Here is a 13363-nt window from a genome sequence, read left to right as displayed (position 1 = left end):
GGGAGGTACAGCCCCCAGACCTGGATTCCCACAGTCAGACAGCCACAGAATTTCAAAGAACCATCATAAGATTTTGACAAAGACAGCCAGAGACACAAACCAGAGGCACACGCTGGAGGGGGCTGAGGAGGGCGTGTAGGATTGTGTGGCAGCAGATCCAGGAAAACCCTGCAGAAGATCAGGGAGGTAGGTGGGCAGCCGGGAAGGCGCGTGGGACCACGACTTGTGCCCCAACCGTGGCCCTGACTCGTCTGCCCGGCACACCCCACAGCGCCGCATCCTGCACCTGGTATACTCCACTACGCCCCGACCCGGCGCCGGGCACACCCCACTGCATCCCATCCCAGGCCGGGTACACCCCACTGTTCTCCAATCCGCGCCCGGTACACCCCACTGCGCTCCCATCCCGCTCCCGGCACACCCCACCGAGCAGCACCCTACACCCGGCTCACCCCACTGCGCAGCACCCAGCACCGGCCCCAGGACTCGTGTGGGGCGTGGCGGCTGCGCAGTCGGCCGTCCCCAGCTCGGCCCTACCCTCCTCCCGCTCAGCACGCCGCCACAAGCTCCAGGGCAGAGCTGCACACAGGGCTGCACCCGGCTCAAGCCCGGGTGCAGGGACAGACAGGATACCCGGGCTGCCCAGAGCCGTCCCAGCCCCGCCACAGCCCGGGGAGCCGGGGGATTCTGCAGGGACGATGGGGAGCCGCGGCCGCCAGCTCGGGGTGCACAGCTTCCCTCCGCGCTCCCGACGCCGCGCTCACCATGTCGGGATTCCAGACGGGCAGCGCCGCGCAGTGGGGCTCCGGCTGTAGCCGGTCACAGAGCGACGGAGGTACAGACACAGGATCCAGAAACTCCAGACACAGATACCACGATGGCGACAGCAGCGGCTGCAGAACGGAAGTCCCACCCTCTGCTCGCTGTCGCTGTGTCCGTCACAACAGTGCCTCCGATTGGACAGTGCTGCAACTCCACCCTGAGTGACAGTTCCTGCACCAACCCGAGAGCAAAAGAAGCTGGAATGGTGGGTCCTGGCCTATAGAGCTCATAGGTATGTTAAGCAGAGCTTCCCAGGAGAGAAAACAGTTCCTTTTAACCGTTGACATTTAGTCTTGTACTAAGGCAGGCTATGGTGGGAAACGAAATGTCCTGTCTTTTCTTTCAAAGGACTTTTACCGTTACAATGTAAAATAGAGGCTTCAGGAATCAACTGCAATCTGCATTTTCTTTATCTGCAGTTTGCTCTTCCCAGCAGGGGGCCTATTGGCTGTCAGAGAATGCAAAGCCAGAACTACCTTTGTCTAAGATCAGTGTGTTCAAGGTCCCATGCTGCTGTCAGTAGCTGCCTGTTGTTTATCACCTGCACTATTTACCCAATTGTGTAAAATTCTGAATGTAAGAAATGAAATCTTTCAAAAACATTTTTTTTTTTTTTAGGCACCAGAATGGGTTTATTTAACAAATAACCAGTAGTCTCTCTCAGAATAGTCTAGCATCTGTACAGTTAGTTTCAGGGTTCTGACCCAGTTCCAAGTAAGTAATTTTATTCTGGCTGCTTAAATTCCCCTGCCATTGCCACTCGATGCAGAATTCTTCTTATTTCCTCTTCCATCTGAAGTGTTACTCCATCCTGAAAAACAGCTTCGTGTACCTCTCCAAAGGTGGCTGCTTTGCCATGACGAGTGAGGCAATTTTGTTATGTTAAGTGCTTAGGGGAAAAGCACTTATACTGCTCCTGTAGAAATGTGAGATAATGTTACTCAATGAACCTTCCTTTCAGCTGTTGTGAATATGGCATTTTCAAACGAAGAGGCCTTTCCCCACTGCAGTTTATTTATGTGATATATTCAGAATGGACCTATTTCCTGAAGGCACCCCAAGAGGTCTGAGGATAGTAGTGCAGGCTAGGAGCTCAAAAACATTTTAAAACTATATATATGTTTATAGGTAGGCAGATAGATATGGACTGAATGCAGCAAGTAGCAGACCTCCTCCAAGTCTCAGCAAAGCTGTGAGATTGGCCACGCAAAACAATGGCAGATTACAAGTGTCAGAGAGGACATGGGAATGACATATGGGAACTCAAGGTCTCTTTTTCTTTTCTTTTCTTTTTCTTTTTTTTTCTTTTGAGATAGGGTTTTCTGAAGCCCCAGCTGGCCTCAAACCCACAGAGATCCTCCTGTCTCTGTTCCCCAAGCGCTAGGATTAAAGGCCTGTGCCACCACCCCCTGGCCAGGTCTCCTTTCTAAATGTGTAACCTTACTATAACCATTTAGAAAGCAGTTTGCAGGTTGGTCACAGAACTACCATGTGATCCAGCAATCACCATCACTGGTAAGAATCTGAATGGAGCAAAATCTGAATGTCACAAGAATGGCTTCACATCCATGCTCCCATGAAAACCCACAGACTCCCATATACAGTTGAAATTAAAAAAAATAATAAATATTTACTTATAAGTAAAAAGGAGACTATTAAAGGGGAAAGGGGGCAGCTATGGGAGGGGGAGAAATAAGGGCAGGGACTAGAAGTTATTATCAGCAAAGTGCTTGATGTACATGTGTGAAGATGTCATCATGAAATCTTTCTGCCCCTCTTCTGCAATGATCCCTGATCCTTGGGAAGAAAGAGCATGATAAGGTGTCCTGTTTAGGACTGAGAACTCTGTAGTCTCTTATTCTCTGCACATTGACCAGTTGTTGGTCACTGTTAATCACAATCTGCTGCAAGAAGAAGCTTCTCTGATGAGAGCGGAGCGATGCACTAATGTGTGGGTATAACAAGTTATTAGGTGTCAGTTTAATACTGAATACTTATTCCTGTCAATAGCATAAATAGCACTTTCCAGAACTATGAAAGCCAGCCCTTAGAGATGAAGCTTTGATGTCAGTACCAGCTTGATTTCTCCATGTTCTGTGACTCATGTATGTAGTATCTTCAGCTACAGGGTCTCCCTGTCAAGTTACAGCAGGGAGCAGTGGAAATAGCCAGTATTATTTGAGGGTCTATGGGACCCCATTGGTCAGTAACTTCAAAAAAAGAAACCCCTTCCTGGCAACTGCTAGCCTGTGGGATCTGGTTATCCACCCCCCCCATTATAGGGTAACACAGTTTAAATTCTTTTTATATGTATAAATGTATGTATTTTTCTTTTTTGTCTTTTTGAGACAGAGTCTCCCCGTCACCCAGCTGGCCTGAAACTCACTATGTTGACCTGGTTGGCCTTGAACTCATAGAGATCCACCTGCCTCTGCTCCCAAGTGCTAGGATTAAAGGCATGCACCACCATACCTGGCATATTATGAATGTATATACTTTAAGAAGCTTCTACAGTAACAGTTTACAGTATGACTTTTTCAAAAGTACTTTAGTGGGATGTAAAGATGGCTCAGTGGTTAAGAGCACTGACTACTCTTGCAGAGGACCTGAGTTCAATTCCCAGCACCCACATGGCAGCTAACAACTGTCCTAACTCCAGTTCCAGGGGATCTGACACCCTGCACGACATGGGTACCCTTATACACATGCAGGCAATATACTCATACACATAAAAATAATAAATAAAATATTTTTAAAACCCCCAAAAGTACTTTAGCGTTAGTTATCCCTCCCTATACTCCCTTCTCTGCCCTGCCCTCCAATTCCTTCCTCCATTTAATCCTTCCTGTTCCATTATTCCTCTTTCCTCTTGTATCACTGAGTTCTACCTCCACTTCCATGAAGCCCCCACCCCCATGAACCTTTTCTAGTTCTTGAACCTTTTATGGATTTTACAGTTGAAACTCATATAAAGATTCATATGTAGCATGGACATATGACAGAACACATGCAACATTTATCTTTCTTAGTCTCCATTACCCCACTAAGGATGATTATTTCCAGTTGTATCCATATAACTGCAAATCTTAGTATTTGGCTTTTCTCTTTAAAAATATTTTGTTAATTATTATTTTACGTATATTAGTGTATTGCCTGCATGTGTGTAAGTACACCCATGTCGTGCACTGCCCCCTGAAGAGGTTAGAAGAGGGCGTCAGATCCCCTGGAACTAGAGTTACAGATGGCCATGTCGGTGCTAAAAATCAAACCTGGGTCCTCTGCAAGAGCAGTCAGTGCTCTTAACCCCTGAGCCATCTCTCCAGCCCCCTCATCTTGTTTTTCTTAAGAGCTGATTAATATTTCATTTTGTAAATATGCAATATTTCCATATTTTCATTATCCATTCATCAGCTGATGGACATCTAGGTTGTTTCCATTTCCTGGCTAATGTGAATAGAACAGCAGTGAACATGAATGAACAGGTGTCTTTGTAGTAAAACATAGAGTCCTTTATGTATCTGCCCTAGAGTTGTACAGCTGAATCATGTGGTAGATCTATTTCTAGATTTTTTAGAAACCTCCACACTAATTTCCAGAGTGGCTACACCAGTTTTCACTCCCACAAATATTGAATAAACATTCCCCTTTCCCTACATCCTTCCAGCATTTATCATTTCTTTTTTGCTCCTAACCATTATAACTGGGTTAGGATGCAATCTCAAAACAGTTTTAATTTGCATTTCCATGATAGCTAATAATCTGAATGTTGGGAGCTATTATTATGGGCACAGCCGTTGCTGCATTAGGCTGTGGCAGCTTGCCTTGACTTAAGCATTGGAGAAAGAATGCTTCCACCCTGGGAGTGTCCCTGCTCTCTGCTTCTGTGGTCCGAGTTGACAGGCTGTGCTTCCCTAATTAATTGGCAGTCTTGGAAACATAACTAAAGAGTTCTGTTTCAGTTTATGGGCACTGGAGTTTGTCAGCACTGTTAGCTTCGTTTCTATATAGAAATAATGAATTATAGTTTCACTAAGAGTAATCAGAAACAGTACATCTTATAGCTAAGATATTATAAATATTATGTAGCTGAATCTTGGATACTGTAAACATTGTGTGAGTTTCGGTTGGTGAAATAATGTATTCTTGGTAGTAACATAATGTATCCTTGGTTATTCCTTGGTTACTTTCTGTTTAGTGATGTATACTTAGTTACTCCTTGGTTACTCCAGATCTGATTCCTATATAAGCTTGCTTTAGTTCACAATAAACATGCACTGGTACACAAGCCTCTGCATCTCCTGCGTCCTGATTTCTATCCGTCGGGGTCCCCAAGCCCTTTCAAGCTTGGAGTCACTGCACCGTGACATCTGAAGATGTTTTGAAATGTTTTTCAGCCATTTGTGTTTATCTTTTGAGAACTCTGGTTACTCTATTGCCCTAATTTTAATCAGGTTGTTGTTGTTGGTAATGGTGGTGGTGGTGGTGGTGGGATGTGTGTGTGTGTTTATTATTTAGTTAGTTTTATAAGTTATTTGAATATTCTGGATATTAACCCTCTGTCAGATGTATAGCTGGTAAAGAAATTTTTCCCAGTCTGTAGACTACCTCTCATTTGAATGATGGTGTCCTTTGCTGTACAGAAGCTTCTTGGTTTAATGAGGTCCCAGTTGTCAATTTTTGGTCTTTGGTTTTGGTATCAGAGTAATACTGGTTTTGTAAAAAGAATTTGGAAGTGTTCCTTTTGTATTTCATGGAATAACTTGGAGGAGCATTGGTGTTAATTCGTCTTTGAAGGCCTGCTATAGTTCTATCTGGTCTGCAGCTTTTTTTTATTTGGCTATTTTAACTTATTGCTTCCATCTCATTGATTGTTATGTACCTGCTTAAATTTTATTCATCTTAGCTGTGTGTTGTGGCACATGCCTTTAGTCCCAGCACTTGAGAGGCAGAGGCAAGTGGATCTCTGTGAGTTTGAGGCCAGCCTAGTCTACATAGAGTTCCAGACCAGCATGGGCTACAGAAAAACCCTGTCTCAAAAAAGACCAAAAAATTTTTTTATCATCTTGACTTAACTTTGATAGGGTATATATATCTAGAAATTCATTCATTTATTTTATATTTTTCAGATTAGTGGAATATATATTTTTTAAAGTAGTCTCTGAATTTCCTCAATGTCTATTGTAATTTTTCCCTTTGCATTTCTGATTTTGTTAATTTGGGTCCTTTCTTTGCATTAATTTGGCTAGAAAGCTGTCAATCTTGTTAATCTTTTTTTTTTAAACTCTTCATTTCATTGATTGTTTTTTTTTCCCATTTCTATTTCATTAATTTTAGCCACGATTTTGTTTATTTCTCCCTATTTACTCCTTTTAGATGTTGTTTTTTCTAGGTTTTTGAAGGCCTTCAGGAACATCATTGCACAATTGACATGATATTTCTCTAGTTTTCTGATGTAGGCAATTAGTGCTATAAACGTTCCTCTTAGGACCACCTTCATTGTGTACCATAAATTTGGTATGTGGTGTTTTCATTTTCATTCAATTCTAGGAAATTTTAAATTTGTTTTTAAATTTCCCCCTTAACACAATTTTCATTTAACAGTGTGTTGTCAGATGGCCTGGAACTCACTACATAGATCAGGCTGGCCTTTAACTCACAGAGATCTGCCTGCCTCTGCCTCCCGACTAAAGGTGTAGGCCACCATGCCTGGCCGATTTTATGTACTTTCTGATTGTTTGATAGCCAGCTTTATTCAGTGGTCTCAAATAGAATACAGGATGTTATTTCAATTTTCCTTTATTTGTTGAGTCTTGCTTTGTATTCTAATATGTGCTCTATTTTAGAGGGAATTCCATGGGCTTCTGAGAAGAATGTGGATTCATTAGTGTTTGGTTGGAATGTTTTGTAGATATCTTTTAGGTCAGTTTAATTTATGATGTCATTTATCTCCTAAGTTTCTTTGTTTAACTTCTTTCTTGATGACTGGTCTGTTGATGGCAATAGGGTATCGTTTCACACTGTCACAGTGGTGTGATTAATCTGTGGTTTTAGATCTAATGGTATTTAAAAATGAAATTGATTGCCCTTGTATTTGGTGCATATATTTAGGATTGTAATATCCTGTTGGTGAACTTTTCCTTTAATGAGCATGAATTGTCCCTTCTTCATCTGTTCTAACTAGTTTTGACTAAGTCTATTTTATTCAATTTTAGAATAGCTACACATGCTGGTTTCTTGGTTCCATTTGCTTGGAATACTTTTTCATCCTTTGACCTTAAGATGGTACTTGTTGATGATGAGTTGTGTTTCTTGGAAGCAGCACAAAGATGTTTTTTAAATCCAATCTATTAATCTGTGACTATATTTGAATTGAGGCCATTAATATTCTGAGCTATTATTGAAATATTTGTATTAATTCATGTCAATATGTTGATTTTGTGGTGTCTTCACAGATCTTTTTTGATTACCTGTCCTAGCATGGTTCATTTGTTCCTGGTGACCTCTTGAGTGCTTTTATCCTTCTTTTCAACTTGAAATAGTCCTTCTGTATGCTCTGTAGAGATAGCGTAGTAGTTATAGATTTCCTTAATTTCTTTTTGTCATGGAAAACTCTAATTTCTCTTTCAATCGTAATGATAGTTTTGCTGAATATACTAGTCTGGATCGACAGTTGTGCTCTTTCAGAACTTGGAACACATCTTTCCAGGGCCACTGGTATTAAAGGTTTCTGTCAAATTATCATGTGTTATTCTGATGAGTCTGTCTCTGTAAATGACTTGGCCTTTCAAGCTTGCAGCTTTCTATACCATTTCTTTACTCTGCTTGTTTACTATTTTAACTATAATATGCCATCAAGAATTTCCTTTCTGATCATGTCTATTTGGTGTTCTGTAGGGCTCTTATGAGTGGATGAATAACTATTTCTCTAGTTTTGGGAAATTTTCTTCTATGAATTTATTTAAAATATTTTCTGTTTCTTCACTATGTGATGCTTCTCTTCTTCTATTCACATAATTTAAAGGTTAGCTCTTTTCATGATAGCCCCAAACTCTCCCATGTTCCTTTCACATTTAAAAAAAAAATCTCATTGACCTTCACTGGGTGAACTGATTCCTCTACTTTGTCTTTCATCCTTGATTCCACTTTTGTGCAGTGTGAAAGATAAGGGCTCAATTTAATTCTTCTACAGGTGGAGATCCAGTTTTGCCAGCACCATTTGTTGAAGATGCTGTTTTTCCTCTACTGTTTATTCTTGGCACGTTTGTCAAATATCAGGTGACTGAAATTGCATGTCCTCATGTTTGAGTATTCTGTTGTGTTTCGTTTATCTATGTGTCTGTTTTTGTGGCAGCACCGTGCTGTTTTTATGACTATAACTCTGTAATATAATCTGAGATCTGGTATGATGATTCCCCCTCCACCTCCTCCAGGTTCTTGCCCAAAATTGCTTTGGTATCCAGGGTCTTTTGTGATTTCATATGAATTTTAGGGTGACTTTTTCTAGCTCTGTGAAGAATGTCATGGGTATTTTGATTGGGATTGCATTGAAACAGTATATTGCTTTTGGCAAGATGGTCATTTTCACAATAGTAATTCTGCCAGTCCATGAACATGATAGATCTTTCCATCTCCTAGCATCTTCCTCTATCTCTTTCGTTAGAGATTTGAATTTTTCATTCTAGAGGTCTTTAATATCTTTGGTTACGTTTATTACTAAAAATTTATTTTTAATTGAGGTTATTGTGAATTCCTTGAATGCTTTTTCTGATTGCTTGTTATTTGTATATAGAAAGACTACAAATTTTTGTAAATTGATTTTGTAAACTTCTGAAAGTATTAATCTTTTCTAATAGTTTTCTGGTGGAATTTTGGGGATTTTTTTATGTATAATATTATATTATCTCCAAATAGTGATAATGAAAGACCTCTTTTTTTCCAATTAGTAATCCTTTAATTTCCTTCTCTTATCTTATTGCTCTTGCAAGAGTTTCAAGCACTGTACTGAAAAGGAGTAGTGATAGTGGACAGCTTTATTTAGTTCCTGATTTTAATGTGAATGCTTCTACTGAGAATGATGTTGGCTATGGGTTTGTTTCATATAGTTTTAATTATGTTAAGATATTTTCCCTCCAAACCAATTCCTTCTAGGACTTTTAACATGAATGCATGTTGGATTTTGTCAAAGGCTTTTTCTGCATCTATTGAGATGACCATGTGATTTTTGTCTTTAAGTCCATTTATATGTTTTATTATATTCATTGACTTATGTAGATTGAACCATCTCTGCACCTCTGGAATAAAACTGATTTGATCATTGCAGATGATCTTTTTGATGTGTGCCTGTATGTGGTTTGTGAGTATTTTGTTGAGTATCTTTGCATCTGTGTTCATTAAGGATATGGGCCTATAGTTTTCTTTATTTGTTGTGTCCTTCCCTGGTTTTTGTATTAGAGTGATACTGGCTTCATAAAAGGAGTTTGAGAGTTTTCCCCTGTTTTTCTTCTTGAATTATTAAAGCAGTATTAGTTGTAGATCTTCTTTGACTATCTGGTAGGATTCTATGGTGAAACCATCTGGGCCTGGACTTTTTGTAGTTGGAAGGTTTTTGCATTACTGTTTCAATTTCCTTATTTGTTATAGGTCTGCTTAAACTATTGATCTTTTATTGCTTTAACTTTGTTGGTGTCTATGACTTTAGAAGTTCATTCATTTCTTTTAGATTTCTGAATTCAATTTAAAAAATTATTTACTTAATAACCACATATTAGAAGCATTTCATTACAGCATTAACATATTCACTAACAATTTCCAGAGCAAAGATGTATCTCTTTCAATATTGGCTGTAAATTTTTAGTTGAACTCAGTATAAATGCAATGACATAAAATTGAATGAGGTTTTAACCTTTAAAAAAGATCTCCATTTCATTTTAAAATATACTGTTTCATACAGAAAAAACTAATTTTTAATGTTACTAACACTTAGATGTTTGCACATGTGTCTCTAATCTCTATGTATCTGATTATTACTAGTCACTGTTGGTTACTTTCTGAGAGCCACCTGAGCATGGATGTAAAATCATTGAGTATATTTCAATGGTAGTGTGTTTCACCTCTACTAATTAATATGGAGTAAATTTTTATGCATCTTTCTCAAATATAACTAATTTTTTTATTTGTTGATTTTTTTGTGTGTATTTCATACAGAACATCCCAAACAATATCTTATTCATCTATATACCCACATCCCAAATGGCACCCTCCCATAGTACCCCCACACACACTGGAGTCCATATACTTTGTAATCCCTGTTACTCCACTGTGTAGTTGGTTCCCCCAGCCATTATCCAGTGCTTGTCCATCAGCTGAACATAGGCAGCCTATCTAGAGTTCCTTATTTTATGAAGATCAGCTCTTCCTCATCTAGCAACAACCAGTTGCCACCATTTCTTTAGATAAGATTGGGGTCTGCTGTTTATTTTCCAAGTTCTATGCTGAGTTACTCTTTGGGAGTCTCTTGGGCCATCCTGGCTAAAAACTCAAAGGAAGGTATCTCCTGTCTGGCATTGTTTCTTAATATGTAGCTTTTAGCTATACACATGGACTTTTAAAGAATTATATTGATCCCTTTAATCTTTGTTTATACTTTCCTTTTGGGTGTTTAAGACCATAGAGTTGGCCCAGATAAACCAATTTATTTTTACTCTCTAGGCATTTGAGGATCTGTTCCTCAGGGGTCACATGGGCTTGGGAGGAGTCCCTGGCTCCTTTCTTTTACCAGTTGCATCTATGTGAATATAAGTCAAAGGTCCTACTCGACCATGGCTGGCTTCACTTGGAAACATGGAGGAAAATTTTCCTCTTTGATGACCCTCCTCTTTGTAGACTGGACACTGGTTCATGTCCATTTGGTGGGCATGACTGCCTCCTTGATCAAGACGAGAGGTGACACACCACAACTTACAGGACATTTTGAGAGATGCTTATAGCCCCCTGGAACTTAGTCGACCTAGGAGGGCAAGGAGAAAAAACTGTTCTTTATGCCCCTCTGGACAAATTAGTATAGGCCTTAAAGTATGACTGTTAGACACCCAAGAAGGTTAGTTCCACCAGTATGGTACTTTTAATTACCATGTGCTTTGTAGATAAAGCTTGCGCAAAGACAAAATGTTCTCATATAAATCTTTCCTAGACATGTATTATATTCCTTGAACTAGTTGTATATATAATTTGTCAGTAGGTTGTTCAATTAATATGTTACCCTCTGCTTTTTAAAAATTAGCTAGGCATTATTTATCTGTCGCATTATCTAACCCTTCCACCATGGTTTCCTGATTTAAAGTGTCCCCATTTTTCCCATTTCTCCCTTAATAATACCCTTCTCCTATGGTCCCACCTCTCTTGAGCTCCTTCCTTCCTTTTATCCCCAAGATTCCTTGTATAACCCTCCCTCCCCCTTCCCTTAAAATAACCTCATTTTTATCCATATCTCCTTTATTAATGCCTGTTTCCTACTGTTCTGTTTCAGATTCTTTCTTTTCCTTTACTTCCCTGGTTCCTTTCCATTATCCTTGTTCCTGTAGTTATGTCTCGAAATACACTCACTTGTAAGGACTTGGTGCTAGGATCCATAAAATAAGGGAGAACATACGTTGTTTGTTTTTCTGAGTTTGTATTCACTTAGTATAACAGTTTCTAGTTCCATCCATTTACCTGCATATTTCATGATTTCATCTTTCTTTACTGCTGAGTAAAACTCCATTGTAAAAATGAACCACATTTTCAATATGCACTCATCAGTTGAGGAACACTTAGGTTGCTTCCATCTCTTAGCTTTTGTGAAAAGAGCAGCAACAAACATGGATGTGTAAGCGTCTCTGCAATACGATGAGTTCTTTGGTATTTGCCAAGGAGTCGTATAACTGGGTCAAATGCTAGGTTCATTTGTAGGTTTTTAAGAGTTCTCCACACTGCTTTCCATAGGGATTGAAGAAGTTTGGAATGCCACCAGCAGTGGATGAGCATTCCTGTTTCCCCACATCCCCTCCAACATTTGGTATCATTTATTCTTTTTATCTTAGCTAGTCTGGGGTAAGATGAAATCTTAAAGTGGTTTTACTTTGCATTTCCAAAATTACTAATGATGTTGATCACCTTTTAAGATGCTTCTTAGCCACCTTTATTTCTTCTTTTGAGAACTCTCTGTTCACCTTAGCCCATCTTTTAAATGGGTTACTTCCTTTCTTTATTCTTTGTTTTTTGACTTCGTTATGTATTCTGGATGTTAAACCCCTGTCAGAAGTGTTGCTGGTGAAGATTTTCTCCCATTCTGTGGGTTTTCTCTTCACTTTCTTGGTTGATTCGTTTGATGTACAGAAGTTTTTTAGTTTAAAGAGGTCCCATTTGGTGATTCTTGACCTTGTTTCCTGAGCAACTGATGTTCAGTTTAGAAAATCCTTTCCTGCACCTATATCTTGTAGGTTATTGCCAATATTTTCTTGTAACTGTTTCAGAGTTTCAGGCTTCACATTGAGGTCTTTGATCCATTTGGAGTTGAATTTTGTGCAAGGTGAAAGATAAGGATCTAGTTTCATTCTTCTACAGGTGGAGATCCAGTTTTGTCAGCACCATTTGCTGATCAGACTTTCTTTCCTCTAGTGAATGTTCTTGGGCCCTTTGTCAAATATCAGGCAGCTTAAATTGTATGTACTCATATTTGGGTCTTCAATTTTGTTCCATTGATCTATAGGCCTATTTTTGTGCCAGTACCATATTGTTTTTATGACCTTAGCTCTGTAATACAGTTTAAAGTTTGGTATAAAAATCTCCCCAGCATTTCTCTTAGTGCTCAGGGTTGCTTTGGCTATCTGAGTTATTCTGTGCTTCCATATGAATTTAGGATTATTCTTCCAGCTCTCTGAAGAATGTCATAGGGGTTTTGATTGGCATTTCATTGAATCTAAAAATGGCTTTTGGTAGGATGGTCATTTTCACAATATTCTTCCAATTCATGAGCATGGGAGGTCCTTCCATCTTCTGATGTCTTCCTCAGTCTCTCCCTCTAAAGATTTAAAATTTTCATTGTAGAGGTCTTTAGTGTCTTTGGTCAGGTTTATTCCAAGATATTTTAATTTTTGCAGCTGTTGTGAAAGAGAGTTTTTCCATGTACTGTTTCCCTGACTGCTTGTTATTGGTATATAGAAAGGCTACAGACTTTTTCAGATTAATTTTGTAACCTGCTGCTTTACTGAACATGCCAATAATTTCTAGTTTTCTAGTGGAACTTTTGGCATCTCTTAGGTATAATATCATATCATATGCAAATGAGATAATTTGATCTCTTTTCCAATTATTACTCCTTTAATTTCCTTCTCTTGTCTCATTGCTCTTGCAAGAGTTTCAGGCACTATGTTAAAAAGGAGTGGAGACAGTGGACAGCCTTGCCTGGTTCCTGATTTCAATGGGAATGCTTCCGTTTTTCTCCATTTAAAATGGTGTTGACTGCAGGTTTGTTGTATATGGCTTTAATGATGTTGATGTATGC

General features: G+C 39.4%; 1 protein-coding gene and 1 long non-coding RNA gene across 2 annotated transcripts in view; one reads left to right on the top strand and one right to left on the bottom strand.

Moving 5' to 3' along the window:
- The window catches only part of LOC103748705 (zinc finger protein OZF), a 29836-nt gene extending 28848 nt beyond the window's left edge, over positions 1-988 (bottom strand). The window contains exon 1 of the mRNA XM_008851455.3: positions 765-988. Within this exon, the coding sequence (XP_008849677.1) occupies positions 765-767 (3 nt within the window). The 5' untranslated portion in view covers positions 768-988. The remainder of the gene's footprint in view (positions 1-764) is intronic.
- The window catches only part of LOC115067410, a 69155-nt gene continuing 56744 nt past the window's right edge, over positions 953-13363 (top strand). The window contains exon 1 of the long non-coding RNA XR_003846836.1: positions 953-1054. This is a non-coding gene — a long non-coding RNA (uncharacterized LOC115067410). The remainder of the gene's footprint in view (positions 1055-13363) is intronic.

This window comes from Nannospalax galili, unplaced genomic scaffold, assembly GCF_000622305.1.
Source record: "Nannospalax galili isolate Female #2095 unplaced genomic scaffold, S.galili_v1.0 scaffold664, whole genome shotgun sequence".
NCBI classification, from domain to species: Eukaryota; Metazoa; Chordata; class Mammalia; order Rodentia; family Spalacidae; genus Nannospalax; species Nannospalax galili.
The sequence above is the reverse complement of the archived record's forward strand: the minus strand, read 5'-3'. Positions and strand labels throughout refer to the sequence as shown.